The sequence below is a fragment of the Amblyomma mixtum genome, chromosome 1 (genome assembly GCF_055824585.1).
Source record: "Amblyomma mixtum isolate Tamu chromosome 1, ASM5582458v1, whole genome shotgun sequence".
Taxonomy (NCBI): domain Eukaryota; kingdom Metazoa; phylum Arthropoda; class Arachnida; order Ixodida; family Ixodidae; genus Amblyomma; species Amblyomma mixtum.
This window is the reverse complement of record NC_143012.1, coordinates 95559686-95578315: the sequence shown is the minus strand read 5'-3', so window position 1 is coordinate 95578315 and position 18630 is coordinate 95559686. Positions and strand designations below refer to the sequence as shown.

General features: G+C 49.3%; 1 protein-coding gene and 1 non-coding gene across 2 annotated transcripts in view; both read right to left on the bottom strand.

Moving 5' to 3' along the window:
- Positions 1-784: 784 nt before the first annotated feature.
- On the bottom strand, positions 785-858 carry TRNAT-GGU (transfer RNA threonine (anticodon GGU)). The gene has a single exon. It is a non-coding gene; the product is annotated as a tRNA-Thr (tRNA).
- An 11873-nt stretch (positions 859-12731) lies between these two features.
- LOC149367261 (dnaJ homolog subfamily C member 21) overlaps positions 12732-18630 on the bottom strand; it is a 28956-nt gene continuing 23057 nt past the window's right edge. Inside the window, exons 9-10 of the mRNA XM_089554849.1 lie at positions 14633-14732; positions 12732-13268 (exon numbers count right to left, since the gene is read on the bottom strand). Of these exons, the coding sequence (XP_089410975.1) occupies positions 13067-13268; positions 14633-14732 (302 nt within the window). The 3' untranslated portion in view covers positions 12732-13066. The remainder of the gene's footprint in view (positions 13269-14632; positions 14733-18630) is intronic.

The window sequence follows — 18630 nt, the reverse complement described above, 5'->3', positions numbered from 1 at the left end:
TTCTTCGCCTGAAAGAGTCCCTCAAATCGCTGACCGTCTCACCTCTTCTTTTTTTTTTTTTGAGCGGAAGCTCTACTCCCGTGCAAAACCTCAAGGTCATGTGGCTCCGAAGGATGACCTTCAAGCGGCGGAGCGGGGGTGCGGCTGTGACGTCACACCATGTGACTCGCCGCGCCTCGGCGCAGCTGCGGCGCGTGCAGCCGGCGGCGTCCACTCGCCTTCGCAACCGTGTTGAACAACGTGATTCAACGCTTACCTCGCAGTTGCTCTGAACCACGTGACTCGCCGATCATCTGATACGATAATCAAAATCGCCAAGCGTTGCTTGACGTTCGCAAGTAGCCACGGAGGATTCGCGCGCTGGAACCAGTGCTTTGGCTGTGTATCGTAGACGGCTGATTGATTCTTATGATCGAGAACGTCGACAGGGTGCGCTGGCGAAGGATAGAGCGACGAAACGTGCTAACACTGAAGCAGGAACCGAAGGAGAACGAGACGCTCGTCTAGAGGAGCAGAGGCGTGAACAACGACACAGGAAGCTGGTAGCGGACGCTGCCATTGCGTCCGCTTCTTTTCCGACCGCTGCGTCGACCATTGGTGAAGACGAAACCGATTCGCCGATGATTAGTGAAGAGTTGATCAAACGTTCACGGGAATCCCCCAAGGTGGAGTAGATTTGTAATAAGGAAGCAGTTACTCACTGACATCTATCCAAGCGCAGCTATACGGCTACAAAAGAAAGCCATACAGCTTTCTCAAAAACTTCGCAGTTAAAGAAAAATTCGTCCTGGTCCGGGGCTCGAACCCGGGACCACTGCTTCACCGGAGCAGTCGCTCTACCAACTGAGCTAACCGGGACGGCAAGCTTATGGTAGGGCGAGAGTGAATTGATCAATAACTCGAAGTGGGAACTGTGTTGGTCAAATTTTTAGGGGAATCCCCCAAGGTGGAGTAGATTTGTAATAAGGGAGTAATTACTCATTGGTTAAAACATTGATTAAAACAGATTGGCATCTATCCAAGCGCAGCCATACGGCTACAAAGGAAAGCTATACAAGTCAAGTCAAGCCGGCGCCTAACCGGTCATACGATCCGCCTGGCCTAGTGTGTGTGACCGCGACTAACAGATTGTGCAGAGACTTTAAGGGAGAATCCGTTTGGCCACTTTTGTCTCAGTGCGTGATCGGCTGGGGTAGCCAATAATATAAAACCGCAGCAAACCGTGTCTGACCATGTTTAATTGAGCTTCCGCTCTGTAAACTAGGTTTAGCCGGGCTGAACCCCAGCCAGTTTTTCTTCCTTTTCTAAGCGGCGCACCTAGTCTTCGTTTGCCGTGTTTTGAGATTGAGAAACCATTCGAGGTGCCCATCGATCAGCAGGCCTTCTCAGCTCACCTTTGGAGTCTGAGCTTAAGCAAAACAAATAAAAATAATGCTTGCGCATCTTAAGCGCTACCCAAGCCCATTTCTTTCTGGTCGAAATCGAGAGGGAAAAATGGGCTTGGTCAGGGCTTAAGATGCACAAGCATTATGTTTATCTGTTTCGCTTAAGCTCAGACTCTGAAGGTGAGCTGGGAAGGCACGCTGATGGCTGGGCGCCTTGAATGGTAACCCAGCACCTCAATTTAGTTCAAACGAGGCACGCTCACATCAGCGCAGGCGCCTGTTCGAGGCTTATCGCGCATATTTTGAAAACTGTAAAGGACAAAGGACTCACGTTACAGCGAAGCTCCAAGCGCTGTTCCACGAACACGGTAACCGACTGCCGAAGGAGGCAAGATGATGATGATCCCTGTCATCTGACGTCGCGCGCGCCTGCTCCATGCTCTGGTTAAGATTGAGTAGATTTAAATTAATGTCCTCGCTAAGAAAAACTAAAATGAAAAACAAACTATTCCTTAGCATTTATTATCTCTTCTTGCTTAATAAGTAGTGGCTGGCTTGTTGGTTCAACATACTGAGGACGGCAGCCCAGTAGCAAACACGGACAAAATGAAGACGGACGCAAACACTTCTTCTTCTTCTTCTCAACATGAAAATGGCATATACCCACGCGGGGGGATTGGCCAAGGTACGATGGTGAATGATTCCAAGGAGGTATATGTTGTTGTTGTTGTCCTCTAAATAATGGCGCGTACCCACTGCGGGGGATTGGCGAAGACACAGGCGGCAACTGATAGGTGTTAAACAAGAAAATAAATGGTGGGGGAAAAAATCAAAATAATACTGTTAATAATTAGGAAAGAAATGAAAGAAATTCAGATGTGTAATTGAAATAATCAAAACAAATACTGTGAGATTGGTGACTGAAATAGAGAACGGGGCTAAATATTCCATGTTCCGGAAAGCTTTCGTTGGAGATAAATAACGATCATGAGAAAGAGCAGAGTTTAAGATGGCAGCCGTTTAGTGCCGTCACCGCAGCGGCTTTACAACCCTTGCCGCACATCGGATAACCGTCCCATCTGTTACTCCTGTGGGTACCCGGGACATGTCGCCCGCCAATGTCGCCGTCGCATGCTGGCATCGCCAACCATCTCGACCCCTGTGCATCCATCTCAGATGTTTTATTCGGCTTCTCCATCCTCGCCGCTAGACGCGTACGCCCCCGACCGTCGTGCTTACGAGACCCGACGTTCTCCATCACCTCGCCGCCGCTCACTGTCACCAATGCACCGTCGCCCTCTGTTCGAAAAGCTCAAGGCGTCCGTTTTCCCCACGCAACGTTCTTCAGGTCATCGTCGACGGACTGCCGGTACATGCGCTTATCGACACGGGTGCCTCAGTATCAGTGATTCACGAAAAACTCTGCCGCCGCTTGCGCAAAGTCACGACGCCATTTACGGGTCTCTCGCTCCGCACCGCTAGTGAACAGTGCATTGCCCCTCTCGCCTCGTGCACAGCGCGAGTCATCATTGACGATATATTGTATCCAGTCGAATTGTTGGTGCTGTCCTCATGCTCACATGACATAATTCTCGGGTGGGACTTTCTGTCACACAACAACGCCGTCATCGATTGCGCCCGCGCTGAAGTTGAATTTTCTCCTTTGTTTGACGAGCTTACTACTGAAACCTCTGCCCCCTTGCCACTCAAAGTCACCATCGCTGAAGATGTTGAAGTAGCGCCGGGAGCATCTGCCCTTGTTTCCCTGTCGTGCCGTGCCGCGTCTGATGACACCGTTTTATTTACGCCGTCTGCTTCCTTTGTACGCCGGAAGAACCTGCCGCTACCTTCTGCTGTCCTCGATGTCCAGCGGGGTGTCACGAGGATGCTGCTCTACAATCCATCCCCGTGTGTCCTTACCCTGCTACCTGGTGAGTCCCCTGGCTGCATTCAACCTGTCTGCCTTCTCTCTGCCCTTAATGTCCACGAGGCAGCCAGCGGTCCCTCACTAAACGCCATGCATTCCGAGCTCGCTACTGAACCTGAGCCTGACGAACTTTTCCGCGCCGCCATCGACGATACTCTTTCGTCTACCTACCGTCAGCAGCTTTCAGCCCTTCTCCACACTTTCCGCTTCGCTTTCGATGCAGCCCATCAGCCTTTAGGCCGTACATCAACCGTGGCTCATCGCATTGAGACCGGCTCCCACCCGCCTTTTCGGCAGCGCCCCTATCGCGTGTCTGCGGCTGAGCGTGAAGTGATAAGTGAGCACGTTGAAGACATGCTGCACCGTGGCGTCATCCGTCCCTCTCACAGCCCTTGGTCTTCTCCGGTGGTGCTGGTCAAGAAGAAAGACGGGTCTATCAGATTTTGTATCGATTACCGGCGACTGAACAAAATTACCCACAAAGACAATTATCCGCTTCCCCGCATCGATGACGCTGTCTCCAAGGTGCCGAATACTCCTCCTCTCTTGACTTGCGTTCGGGCTACTGGCAGGTCCCGATGGCTGCCGCTGACCGTGAGAAGACCGCATTCGTTACCCCTCACTGCCATTACAAGTTCACCGTTATGCCATTCGGCCTGTGCAACGCGCCAGCTACATTCGAAAGAATGATGGATAACGTCTTACGCAAGCTGAAGTGGCACACGTGCCTCTGTTACTTGGACGATATCGTTGTCTTTTCGGCAGATTTTTCCACTCACCTCACGCGCCTGCAGCAGGTTCTGACTTGCCTCACCGACGCCGGCCTACAGCTTAATCTGAAGAAGTGCCACTTCGGCGCCCGGCAGCTAACCATGCATCTTGGGTCACATTGTATCTAGGGAAGGCGTTCTCCCCGACCCGGCCAAACTTCGCGCTGTTGCGGAGTTTCCCAAGCCGACAACAATGAAGCAGCTTCGGAGCTTTATCGGTTTGTGCTCCTATTTTCGGCGCTTCGTCCGCAATTTTGCGTCGATCATTGCGCCACTCACGAAACTGCTCGGAACCGACAACCACCTGTCCACTTGGTCACCCGAATGCGAAGACGCGTTCACCACACTGCGCCGTCTTCTTACCTCGCCGCCCATACTTCGCCACTACGATCCGAGAGCCCCTACCGAGGTGCATACTGATGCAAGTGGCGTCGGCCTCGGAGCTGTCCTGACTCAGCGGAAAGATGGTTATGAGGAATACGTCGTGGCGTATGCGAGTCGGGTGCTCAGCAAGGCTGAATGCAATTATTCCGTTACGGAGAAGGAATGTTTAGCGATCGTCTGGGCACTCATGAAATTTCGACCCTATCTGTACGGCCGCCAGTTTGATGTCGTCACGGACCATCACGCGCTTTGCTGGTTGTCGTCTCTTAAAGACCCGGCCGGCCGCCTCGCCAGATGGGCTCTCCGCCTTCAGGAGTTCGACATCCGCGTTGTATATCGCTCTGGCCGCAAGCACATGGACGCCGACGCTCTATCTCGATCTCCTCTGCCCACCGCCGCTGCATGCTCATCCGTGCCAGAACCCGTCCTCTCGCCTCTTACCACCTCTGATATGCTTGCGGAACAGCGCAAAGACCCGTGGCTTGCGTCGATCATCGACGTCGTGATCAACGCTCACACTGCTGTGCCTTCGCGCACTCTCCGCCGCCAGGCACCCCATTTTGCTTTCCGTGATGGCCTGCTCTACCGCCGTAACTACACGCAAGATGGTCGACGGTGGCTCCTCGCGATACCTCGCCATTTACGTTCTCAGATCTGTGCCTCGTTTCACGCTGACCCACAATGTGCCCACGGCGGTGTGTTGAAGACGTTCCAAAGAATATCTCAACGTTATTATTGGCGGGGCACGTACGGGTACATTCGCCAATACGTCCGCTCCTGCATCGCCTGTCAGCAACACAAGTCTCCCGCGCCCCGTACGAGCGGCCCCTTGCAGCCATTGCCGTGCCCGGCTCGCCCATTCGATCGTGTTGGCGTCGACCTCTACGGCCCGCTGCCCTACACGTTATCTGGGAACCGCTGGATAATTGTTGGCGTCGACCACCTAACCCGATATGCAGAGACCGCCGCACTACCCGCTGCCACTGCTCGTGACGTTGCCCACTTCTTGCTGCACAATTTTGTTCTTCGCCATGGTGCGCCGCGCGAGTTGCTCAGTGATCGAGGCCGTGTCTTTCTTTCGGACGTGGTGGAAGCCTTCCTCAGAGAGTGTCGCATCATTCATCGGACCACCACTGCCGACCACCCTCAAACTAACGGGCTGACTGAGCGCTTTAATCGCACTCTCGGCGATGTGCTCACCATGTACGTCTCGTCAGATCAGTCTAACTGGGACGCTGTCCTGCCTTTTGTGATGTACGCATACAATACCGCCACCCAGTCAACCACCGGATTTTCCCCTTTCTACCTGTTGTATGGCCGTGAGCCGTCCTCCACAATGAACACGGTTTTGCCGTACGCTCCGGACGCCTCCGAATGCACGCCCCTTTCCGAACTCGCCAAGCACGCCGAGGAATGTCGCCAACTGGCCCGTTCTTTCACCTCGGACTCCCAAGGTCGCCGAAAGCATGAACACGATGCCCATCAAACCGCGCACGCTTTCTCTCCAGGTTCATTAGTTTGGCTTTGGGTCCCCTCCACTACACCAGGACAGTCTTCGAAATTTCGCAGAGAACATCATGGCCCTTACCGCGTCGTCGAATCAACATCCCCTGTTAATTATATTGTAGAGCCGCTTACACCCTCTTCGGAATTACGTCGTCGCGGCCGTGAGCTTGTCCATGTCAGTCGCCTCAAGACTTATTACGACCCGCTCCTCTTGCCATCACCCTAGGTCGCCAGGATGGCTCCTCTTCCATCCCGGGGCCATTGTAGTGAATACAATGAACGCGCCTGAACTATTATGAATGCGCCTCAGGTAGCCTCGATGGCAGACGAAGAAGTTGACGACGAAGTGTGCCGGCGCGCGGCTCCAGCTCTCTGGCTGTGTAGACTGACTGTGATTTTGCTGCCGTTCGCTCAGCTGTTTGGTGAACTGTATCGCTGAGTTCACTAGTACGCGAGCCCCCTTTCAATAGCAATATTCTACTGTAATAAATACCATGTTTAAAAAGGTTTATGGGAGTTTAACTTCCCAAAGCGACTCAGGCTATGAGGGACGCCGTAGTGAAGGGCTCCGGAAATTTTCGACCACCTGGGGTTCCTTAACGTGCACTGACATCGCACAGCACACGGGCCTCTAGAATTTCGCCTCCATCGAAATTCGACCGCCGCGGCTGGGGTCCAACCCGCGTCATTTAAATAAGCAGCCAAATGCCATAACCACTGAGGCACCGAAGAGGCTTCCATGATTTTTTTTTAAAATGGCGACGATGGAGCAGCAGGGCAAGAAGGAAACTTGGCCATCCTAGCTGGCAAAGAAACTTGTGTTATCAAACGAATAACAAGAACAACAGATCAAAGACAAATTTATATAACAATCTTGACATACGCATAATGAATGAAAAAAAAAGTACGAAAGGAAAAAGAAAACTGGAAGAACAACCGTCATGAGAGCAAGAAACACTACACACAGATTTCTTTCTGAACAAGTGAGCACATTGATATTACATCTGGAAATATCATTCAGTAAGCAGGGCAGCCGGTAGCACATTGATATTACATCTGGAAATATCATTCAGTAAGCAGGGCAGCCGGTGGCAGAGCATTTGCTTGCCATAATTAGTATGTAGGTGATGGACACACCAAGTCTCTGGAGCTCGAGTTGTGGCTGTGGCTGTGTGTTTTGTGAGATTAACGAGAAAGCTGAGAACGCGAATACTTTTTACACCTCTTCTGAAAGTTGACAATAAGTGATTTATCAAGGCAGGCAGTGTTACGGTTCTAAGCGCACTGAAAAGAGCACAATGAAAGTCGGGAGGCTTATTGCCTTTCACACGAAGAACTTTCTTTTGAAAAACAAACAGTTTATGAACGTTTGTGTTTGAAGTTGTCCCCAATACGAATGACAGCAGTAATTAAGGTGACTGTGAAAAAGCACTCTCGATATACACATGTACTAATGAGAAAAAAAGCTGTTGGGCCTCGCGGGCGAAAAATTTTTTTTTTCCTTGAAACCTAGCATATGGCAGTAAAACATCATAATGTCGATAGATTTCTGCTTTTTTCGCGACCGCGCTTGCTGCACTTTTAACTTTTTCGGCAGCATTAGTTAAACTGTTCTCCAATAAAACCTTGTCAAGCGTGCAAGTCGCAACTAGTTAGCAGGCTGCAAATACCGAAAACAAAAAGCGCCGCGAGAAAGACGAGGATGAGAACACCTGCAAAACCAGGATGTGTGAGGCATAAATGACGCGGTTGCGGTGCAGGATTCCCAGTTTAAATTTATATACCTATGCAGATGTGGGTGGTCACCGACAAACCTATGTGACTCATGCGGGGACGTTGAATCTGTGGACCATTTCCTTCTCTACTGTCCAAAGTTCGCACTTCAGAGAAAGATTTACCTGCAGATCCCTCTCTCCAGGTTAGGGCTCCCGTTATCTCTGCCAGTGTTATCATCGTTCGTTGCGAGCGCCACAATTTGCGGGATTCTCCATGATAACATAACTGCAACTGGTAGGTTGATTTGCTAACTCTTCTAAAATTCTTCGAGCTCTTTTTTCACCAAAATGCCGTTTGTTATTTTACTTTAAATATTCTTCTGTCATTTTTCATCGACACATGCTTCGAAATTCACGCTTGACTGCGATATTTTGTCGTAATCGCCTATGGAAATTTCCATGTTTATGCCACTGCACCTTGACCAATCCCCCATGTGGGTATGTGCCATGTTTTAAGAGGAAGAAGAAGAAGAGCGCTGTGTGTGTTCCTGCTGGCGATCAGTCTGCTGGCGATCTCCAGGTTTCAGCGGTTCCAACACATATCAGCCAGGTTACGCGATCCCTTACTAAATACTACTGATTACCAGCACTTAGCGTATAAATGGAACGTCCGTTCGTGTAAAACCAGGCAGTGTGAGGTAGCAATGACGCGGCTGCGGTGCAGGATTCCCAGTTTAAATTTATACCTATGCAGATGTGGGTGGTCTCCGACAAACCTATGTGACTCATGCGGGGACGTTGAATCTGTGGACCATTTCCTGCTCTACTGTCCAAAGTTCGCACTTCAGAGAAAGAATTACCTGGAGGTCCCTCTCTTCAGGTTAGGGCTCCCGTTATCTCTGCCAGTGTTGTTATCGTTCGGAGCGAGCGCCAAATGATTTGCATTGGGTTCAATTTGTGGGAATCTCCATGATTACATAATTGCAACTGGTAGGTTGATTTGCTAACTCCTTTAAAAGTCTCGGAGTTTTTTTTTTAATTATTATTATCGGCAAAATGTTCTTTGTTATTTCACTTCAAATATTCTTCTGTCGTTTTTCATGAATACATTTTTCAAAATTCACGTTTGGCTCCGATATTTTCTCGTAATCTTATGAAAATTTCCTTATGTATACCACTATACCTTGGCCAATCCCCCAACGTGGGTATGTGCATTATAAAGATGTGAAGAAGAAGAAGAAGTGTGCTCCTGTTGCCGTCTTTCTTGCGCTATTTTTTTTTTTTGTTCAGAGAAGACACCATGCAGCGTGGTTTTTCTAGGCGACAACAAATAATGGCACAACGGTAATGCCGGTTTCTGCAAAGTCCTTGCGTTGCGCGCCTTTTAGAACTCTATTCCCGCCTTCTTCCCGACTTGCGTGGAAGCCGCCGTCTGCACTCCAAACACGAATAGGCCTTTATGGGAGTAAAAAAATCAGTAATCTGTCCTCTAGCGCATTCCCTCTTATAAAAGCATGTGCGCTAAAGGACAACTCCCTTTTTACTCCTTTCTGGTAAGAGTGTACGTAGACTGGCGGTCCCCGCTGAGTACAGTCGGGCGATGTTTCTCGGTACGCGCGCTGCCATAGGGGACGTCTGAATGAGCAGGTCGCCCTCAATAAAGCCGGTCGTGGCTATACGACATCGCGCTTGCTCGCCAGTTCATGAGAGGCCTAAACGACTGTGGTATAAGTCATGGCCTGCTGTATTCTCGCAATGTGCCTTTTGCTCTCCATTCTAAGCGAGCTGGAGCCAGGGCGACATCGGAAATGTCGCGCGGTTCTGTTCTGCCTGAGAACAGCGGTGAAAATTTTATAGCTGGCTTTTAAATGAGCTGCTGGTCCCTGCGCCACCGCTTATCTACGCATAAACTAATTGCTTCCTCAAAAAAAAAAGCAGCCCTTTTGTGTCTAGAATTTTTTTTTCATTTTTATAAATATTCACAGCCGCTAACTGTTAAGTTGTGATGATATAGACAAAGAAAAGTGATTCATTAGCTTCATTGCTTCAGACAAAAGCAAGTTTGTGAGTGAGCGCAGGAAGTGAACGCTTTGACACGCGGGAAGATGCATAGCTTATGTTCGCCCATATGCTACTTGAAAGTTGCTTGCATGTGTCGAATATATGCCAACCTCTTTCTCAGAAACAAGTAGCCGAATATCTTTCGAAACCTCTACAGCATAAACTGTCCTGTTTGCCTGTGACTGTCAGTTTGTACTATAGTGCAGAAGATAACTCCCAAAAGCCAAAAGATTGTGTTCTCTCTGTGTACGTTGGTCCAGCAGCAGGTGTCCAGGAAGCGGAGATTCCCGAAACGAAAGGCTTTCTTCTGCTGGCCTCATCACCTTGTAATATTCAACCTCCAGGAGTCTCCCGCCTTGGCGCCACGATTGTAGGTTGAAGGTTTATTTCCGTAACTAGGTGTTGCGAGGATAGCCAGGGAAAAAGCTGTCCGGACGTTCTCCTGCGTACGGCTCAACACGCGTTCCCAGAGAAGTATAATGACAGGCTCGTTTGTCAGCTTCCGTCTTATCTTCCGTGCTATCAGCTTTCGGCGGAATCTCTCGTATCTCCCCGCTTCAACGAATGCCCCCCTCCGGGAGCGAGTGTGACCGGACGAAATCCTTGAAATGCCGTCTTCTACAGACTAAGCAGATGAACTAATGTCCGGTGGGCCTTTCTCGCACCTTGCAGTGTAGCTCCTCATGCAGGCGCATTCCTTGCACCACTACGGTTGACAAGGCTCCCTGGACGTCGCCATATTGGTCGCTGGGCTGTTGGGTGCACTGACGTCAGCAAAATGGAACAGAAAGCGGAACCGGTTTGCAACAGCCCAGGCATATTTTTCGATTTTATGGAGCTCAACGACCCAAAGCAACTCAGGCTATGATGGGCGAGAGATGTTTCGGCATATCCCTCGCCCAGTGGAAAGGTCGGAAGGGCTTGCTGTCGAGTAACTTCGCAGATAACGTGAACAAACATTCAGAATAAAGAGGAAACAATAATTTTTTGTAACTCGTTGAAGCAACATCTTCCGCATGCATGCTGGTCCTAGAGGAAAGCCCCAAGGCTTTGGAATCCCGCCACTCTGTGGAAAGTAGCTGCAAATGTGGGTGTTTTTGATTTTCTCAACACTGAGCCGCGGCAGCCCCATCTCTTTCCTCCAAGCCTGGCGGCGCGGGAAAAAGGAACGCGGCACTGTGATACCTTAATTATCCAGCGACTAGCAGCGCCAGGCGTCGAAAAGGGGCATGCTTTCCCCCTTTGCCTGCTCCTGGTGCCCTGGTACCTCCACTTCTCGTGGCGACTGAAAGATTTGCAAGCCACAGAGAAAGGGTCAGGGAGAGCTCCGCGGTCATCCGATCATTGTAAACTGGAGACCTCCATTTCCATGACTTATACGGACCCCGCTTACGATGCGCCGAGGCACGTATAGCGCGAGCGCGAATCTGAAAAGTACAGATTGGAGCTCGCGCCTAGCGCCGCGAACATGTGCAGACTGGCTCTGGCGTATGCCCCAGCGCGCAGTGGAAGTGCCTATCGAGTCGGGGCTATGATGTACGCGCCGGAGGGAAGTGCGCCACTTGGAAGTTACGCGAAGCCCTGCGCTTCGCTGTTTGCGCTCCGAGGAGGCAAAGCCCAAGCTCACCAAACAAGACATTCCTTTGTGCCGTCGTGGTCAAATGCGAACCACGACGCTGTCAAATGCAGGCCTCTTTCAGACTTTCATAGGCATCCACGAGCGCGCGGCTTGTCCGCAGCTCGAATGTTCTCGCTCTAACGGGCGGGAATTCCGTGATATGTGTTTTCCACTGAGTTCAGGCTCTAGAAGTTATACTATTGGGTACAACTTGCGTTTGGAAAAAAAAGGCAGCAGATTACTAGTAATCAATTACCTACTTGAAATCAAGAGGAAGAAGTGGGTTTGGGCAGGGCATGTCATGCAAAGGCAAGTGCGAAGGCTGGTCCTCAAGGGCAACGGAGTGGATTCCAAGAGAAGGCAAGCATAGCAGGGGGTGGCAGAAAGTTAGGTGGGCGGACAAGATTAAGAAATTTGCGGGGATACGGTGGCCGCAACTGGCGAGGAACAGGGTTGACTGGAGAGACATGGGAGAGGCCTTTGTCCTGCAGTGAACTAGTCAGGCTAATGATGATGACGATGAATTGCAGAAAAAGAATGATCGGATTACCTAGAACTTTACGCCTTGCAAAATGCATTGGGTACATCACAAAATTTGAAAATTCAATTTATTGCATGCAACTAATTACATAATGCGTTACGTGTAAGTCTGCTTGGCAATGGCTGCTTCAAAAATGAATGCTCAAGTGCAGGCCTGCATCTGCTCACCTTGGCTAACGTTCTGGAAGGCTACTGAAACATTAACAAACACTGTACATTGGCATCGCCATCCAATTACAGCTGTAACAAGGGAGTAATTAGTACTCATCAACATTCACCCAAACGCAACCAACATTTGACATATTACAGCTACTTACGTGCCATCCACATCCAACGTCCACGAGCAGACCGAACCAAGTAAAGAATTGTCGAACAGCAAATCACAATGGTTTTCTGCCATGAACGAGCCCCAGGAAATTTGTTTTCCTCAAGAGAGCTGATGCATGTATTATACAGGCAGTCGCCTCTGTGAAGGACCTTAACAAAGCGGTACAGGTACCCAGGTCTGAAATAACTTTCTTGCCAACATGCCCTTCCATGGCGATTCACAAAAATATTACGAAAGTGTACGTTTGCCGGACACTTGAGATCATTTTTCCAGTCGCCAATTGATTGCTCATGAGGCCACGTACTGGAAAGGGTGCTTTCGCAAGCCAGCTTTCTTTTGATACACCTAATTATCCATGTGCTCACCTGACGTCATACTGTTTGCAAACAGGGAGAGGTTTATTTCCAACACTGAGGAATTCAAGTCTGCAGGCGTCAATACAACCAAGAAGGGCTCAGAGGTTCCAGACATGGCACAAAATCAAGATGCTCTCTGTCTCCTTGGCAATGGCAGTGGCACATAGGCATTTATTAAGTTCCTTTCCACAGAACATTCAATGTCTGCTGACATTTGTTTGCTGCAAGGAATCTGTGAGACACCGGAAATCCTTCAACGAACACACAACTCCAGATGGCCTCTCACTCTCTCTATGAATGCATCCAATCGTTCAGTGGGTTTCAGTTCCCAGCGCCTGAAATCAATATGCTTGACAAGTTTCCTCCTTTCAGTGATAACAAAACTCTGATTTCTTAGTGAGCAAGTTCCAATGTCGTTTTTGAAGGAATTAAAAGGGAAACCACACTTTCTCAGATTTTGATAATTTTCATTGCCTTTACTTTTTAGACTTCTTTTTATGTTTCGTTTTCGGCGGGCTCTTCTCCGCGCCATCGCCCGCATCTTCGGGTTCATCGGCATTGGCAGGCATTTCTTCGGGTCGCACCAAGCTCCCAAACTGCTCCTCTTCCTCCTCCATGGCTTCTTTGAGGAACTGCACGTTTTCTTTGTGTTTCTTCGACTTCTCGTGGTTGGCAAATCTGCACAAATGGAGACAGACAATTCTATTCACTGACATGGCATTTCACACCAGACAGGGCCCGCCCGCATGCTTTTCCAGTCAGTAAGCCTGATGCAAGACATGTTCATGTTAATGCAAGTTCATGCTAAAGATGCATGTCAGTGCATGTTAAGGTGGTTGAAATTATTCAGGTGACCTCCACTAGAGGTCTCTGGCACCTCTTTCTCTCTTTCTTATTTCACTTCCACCTTCCTCCCTTCCCTTAAAGCCCAGTACAGGTGTCCGCCGAGATGCCAGACAATTACTACTCCATTTCCTATCTCAAAAACCAATTTTCAACCATAGTTTGAATTATCATGAGTCTGCTGTATATACTATGCAGGGCTGCACAGCTGATCCATTAGGTTGTAATACCGTATAAACGCGTGTAAAGGCCGCACCCGTGTATGGGCCACACCCCATTTTCCCGAAGGAAATGTTTAAAAAAAAATCAATCTGTGTAAAGGCTGCACCCGAACTTTCCACGACCCAGGTGGGAATAGCCTCCTAAATGCACGCGCCGTGGCCTCCGCGATAAGCTCTGCCGCGACCTCCCACCATCCACATCGACATCAGCATCGCCAGCTCCAGCCTTTTGTTGTTTTTGTGGCGTGTAAGCGTGCTCGCCGTAGTTGTGGTGGTTGTAGCTTTCGCGTGCTGCCGCCGAGCTTTGAAGGTTTAGCACAGTGGGCAAGTACCTTAATAGCTACACAACTGGGTGTTTTTCTACAAATTTTTTTTTTTTTTTCGCAAATCGCGTGTATGGGCTGCACCCCGAAAATTGCCCCCGAATCTGGAAAAAAAAGTGGGGCCCTCACACGCGTTTATACGGTTTGGTTTGGTTTATTAGCGTTTAATGTCCCGAAGCAACTAAAGCTATGAGGGACGCCGTAGTGAAGGTCTCCGGAAATTCCGACCACCTGGGGTTTCTTTAACGTGCACTGACATCGCACAGCACACGGGCCTCTAGAATTTCGCCTCCATCGAAATTCAGCCGCCGCGGCCGGGATCGAACCCGCGTCTTTCGGGTCAGCAGCCGAGCGCCATAACCACTGAGCCACCGCGGCGGGCGTGTGTTTATATGGTATTATGAAGTTGACGATTAATATTATGACGAAAATGATGATGATGATTTTTTCTGAGGGCCCTTTTGCATGCTTTCCTTTGCATAATGGCAGGCAGGAGAGGGGCTTCCTCAGTGTCTTTTGAAGGCGATCAGGGATTCCCCGAGGTTTTAATAAATTTTAGCCCCTCTGACCAAGCCAGCAGTTCTCAGTACCGCAAATGCCCCTCATTAAATCCTTAGCATACTCAAACGAAAAACGACACAAAGCAGGCACTCACGCTTTGTCCGACTTGAAGCACTTGTCACAGGCCACACAGTAGAGCTCATCTGGGTCCTCCTCTTCCTCCGAGTCACCAGAACCAGACTCCGCCCCATTCTCTGCACAAGGTGGGAATGGATGGCACAAACAACGGGAACGACAACCAAATTTGAAAACAGATGCTGGATTACGACAGGAGTGTAATAGACTGCAAGGAGAGAAAAAGAAAAGTGAAAGGACATAGATATCTGAGACAAATGCCACTGGGGCACGCGCGCACGCATGCACGCACACACACATACAGGGTCTGTTCTGAAAGTAGTAGGACTGGTTTTTTCCTGGGCGAACGGGCGGACGAGAGGTGGTCTGCGCGTGCAGGATCATTGAAGGGGGATATTGGGAATGCTGGGGAAAATCGGCAGTAGGCTCTCGGCTGTTGAAGAGAGGAGGTCGCTTGTACTGTGAACCCCTGTCGAAACGTCTCGTCACGCAGAATCGTCGAGCGTTTACTGAATCAGCGATACGCGATCAAATTTTCAGTAAATCTTGGTAAAACGGGCAAAGAGACTCAAAACATGATTAAGGAGGCCTACGGTGACGCTTCCATGGGTAGATCAGGTGTTTTTTGAGTGGCACAAGCTTTTCCGAGAAGGTAAAGAAAGAGTGGAGGAAGACGACCACTCCAGACGCCCTTCGACCAGCGAGACCAACGAAAATGTGTAGCCAGTGAAACATTTACTTGACAGTGATCGTAGAATGAGTATCAGAATGATTGCTGATGACTTGACCATTCCTCAAACCCAAGTTTTTGAGATCGTGACAGAAATCTTATCCGTGAGGAAAGCGTGCGTGAAGTTGGTGCCGGGAGTGTTGTCAGAGGAGAAAAAGGCCAACCGGTAGGATCTTCTTCATCATGTAAATGAGGACGCCGATTTTTTGCCCAGCACAAGGTGGCAACGCTGCCTCAGCCCCCTACTGCCTCGACTGGGCCGCGCCAGACTTTTTTCTACTCCCGAGAATAAAACCGACGCTCAAGGGGAAACATCACGTATCGGTAGAGGTGGTTCAACAGGCCGTCACCAGGGAGCTAAACAGCATTCCGGTCCAGACGTTCCTGGAGGCGTACGAAAACTGTAAAACTGGTTGGCAGCAGCGTGTAGGTGCGGAAGGGTGCTACCTTGACAAATTGTGATCGTTTGTACTATTCTCTTGAATAAATTTTGTTTAAAAAAATGAGTCCTACTACTTTCAGAACAGACCATGTACATGCACGCACACATACGCGCACGCACACACACACGACAAAGCGCTAACAACTGCTTGTTCTTCCGAACAGATATGAGTATAAAAACACGCCACTATGTCATACCATGTGCAACAAGATGTGCAGTAGCCCTAGATCCGTTGGGCAGACGGGGATGTGCCTAAACAAGAGACTAAGAGAGCACAGACAGCCTGTGAACAAGTTGCAAAATCAGGAAATCTAGCACCCCACGGAGGGCAATGCAGAAAAGAACGAGAAATCACTGAATCTTCTGCCATGAAGGCTGCGCCAGATAAACAATGCGTCAGTGTACCTTCGGTCATTTCAGGAACGACCGCATTTAACTATCCGAAGTGCTGTACTCTTAGCCTTTCATAATGCCCACGTGCTGAGTGACATTTTTTTCGTGTTTCCTTTCTCTTTCTGTTTTCATAGAGGAAGGTGTGAGTCTCGGGCTACTGCACATCTTGTTGCGCATGGCATGATGTCGTGGCGTGTTTTTATACTGTCTCCTCCGAAAAATTGGAGGACACACTTAAGCTCTGTATTAAAGGGACACTGAGGAGAAATCGAAGTTGGCTTGTATCGACAGAATACCAGCTCCTGATTACAAAAACGCCACTCATACTGACAGCAAAGCTCTTGTAACGTAGAAAAGAGCAAGAACCAAAATACAGGTATCGCCGCCACAGGCCAAACTCGCAAGTACAAGCGTGATGACTTCATAGGACAAAACAGTGTTGCTAGAACCAATAGTTCTAGCAACACTAAGACCAGAGAAGCCACAAATCACTGAGGAGCAGCCAATGCATGCGCAAATCTCCTTGACGTCACCAGGTGGCGCCACGTGCCCGGCAGCTACGCGCGCGCCTGCAGAATCGGGACCAATCAGCGCCTGCTCACCGGCGGGCTTCCGGTATTCCGCTAGCGGTAACAAGGTACACGCTATGCTAAAGGTGTCTATTTGCGAGAACTTCGTTGACGACTTCGAGAACGGGATCCATCGTAACGCTGGCAAAACGCCAGTGCAAACGTAAGCGAAGCGACGGTAGCAACAGCCGCAATAGCCGATAGATGCTTTCAACGCGCGGCCGGCGGTAGCTTTCTTTTCGGCTGCTGCTGGGCCGCTCTGCTGGATGCTAGAAATCACGGAGTCTGCGTTACATCATGTGCACGTCATGTTTCACGTCACTTACTCCTGTGTCGTCATAAGAGAATCCCAAGTTTGAATCAGGGAGGCGGGAAAAACTTTTTCAACTTCGAATCCAAATTTCTTGGAAATAAATGCATCTTTCGCTGCCGGCCAAGTGGCAACCAAGCCATGACATGCCGAACTATCGGATTACGCTGTAAAAAAAATATTAATAGTGCTCTCCTCACTGTCCCTTTAAAGGTATGACGGAACAGCGTAGTGGGTTACTGCCCCTATATGCAGAACTGTTCATTCTGTGCTTTACATTAATTAATCTCTGGGAGTCCTCATACCACTCCTGGCGCAGTGGTGCAGCGGTTAGGCGATGCGCCACTGCCCTGCGATGGCAGGTACTCCCAGTGGTGGGATTTCCATCCATCAAATCATTAGCATACATAATTTTTGTCCCTCCTAAACCAGAATATGCTTCAGCAATACGGGGTCCTCACCAGTCTAACCTCTCTTTAACCTTAGGAAAAATACAAAATCAAGCTGTCCGCTTTATATATATTCTGATTATTCGTACTACACTAGTATGTCTGCTTTAAAATCTAGAGCTAACTTACCCAGCCTTGAAACGCAACGAAAAATTTCTCGATTGTGCCTCTTTCATATGTTTTATCATTCACCTTTAGGAGCATCGGTCATATCGCCTGCTTATCGCCTCTCAAGCCGTATTAACCACCATAAGGCCGTCTACGCCCCCACCGCAAGAACTGCCGCTCATTCCCGATCTCTTTTCGCCACGACATCCCGGGACTGGAATGATCTACCACGGGACGCCGTGCATCACATCAACGCCATCCATTTTAAGGACGCTATCAAGACCATAGTTGTTTAACTACCATGCCCATCCCTCATGTAATGCCCCATACCAGGGGCCTTTGAGGTATCAAATAAATAAATAAAAAATTGTGTGAGCCATGTTGCTCTTCCCAAGTGACCAATCACTAATTTAACTGCGACCCGCCACAGTGAGCAGTTTGCTCGCTATCCGGTCGGCAGGTTTTTATGGACGCCACAAGGTCACATGAGCTAGATATTCCACCTGCCTCCTAGGTTGCTTCTCTGGGCACCACCTTCCAGAATCATGCTCGCAATTTTGCACTCACAACATCGACATCAAATTTTCTGGGCAAAGAGGCCTTTCACGCTGTTGTGTTAAAGGTGCACTGAAGAGGATTCTGAACTCGCCTTTTTACCCTGGGAACTCGATCTACACATTCCGAGCATTCTTGGAAACTTCGACTTATTGCCCTGTGTGGCTGATTTCCCTAATTAAATCGGAATAACGTTTGGCTTCCGCCTTTCTTTTTTTTTAATTCTCCCCGTACGGTGGGCGGAGTCAACCAACGCGTGGAGTGCCTTTCAGCCAGCTCCGTGGAGGCTTTGATTTCGCTTTATTTTGTTTTTTAGGTTTCCGTGAATAAATAATTTCATTCGCAGATAATATAGCCGCAAAATAAGCCCGCAGAAATAAAAATACACGCGGACTACTTGCTACTACGGATTACTACGCATTACCCCGGCAATGGCAGAGCGGCAAGCCGCCACGGGACTG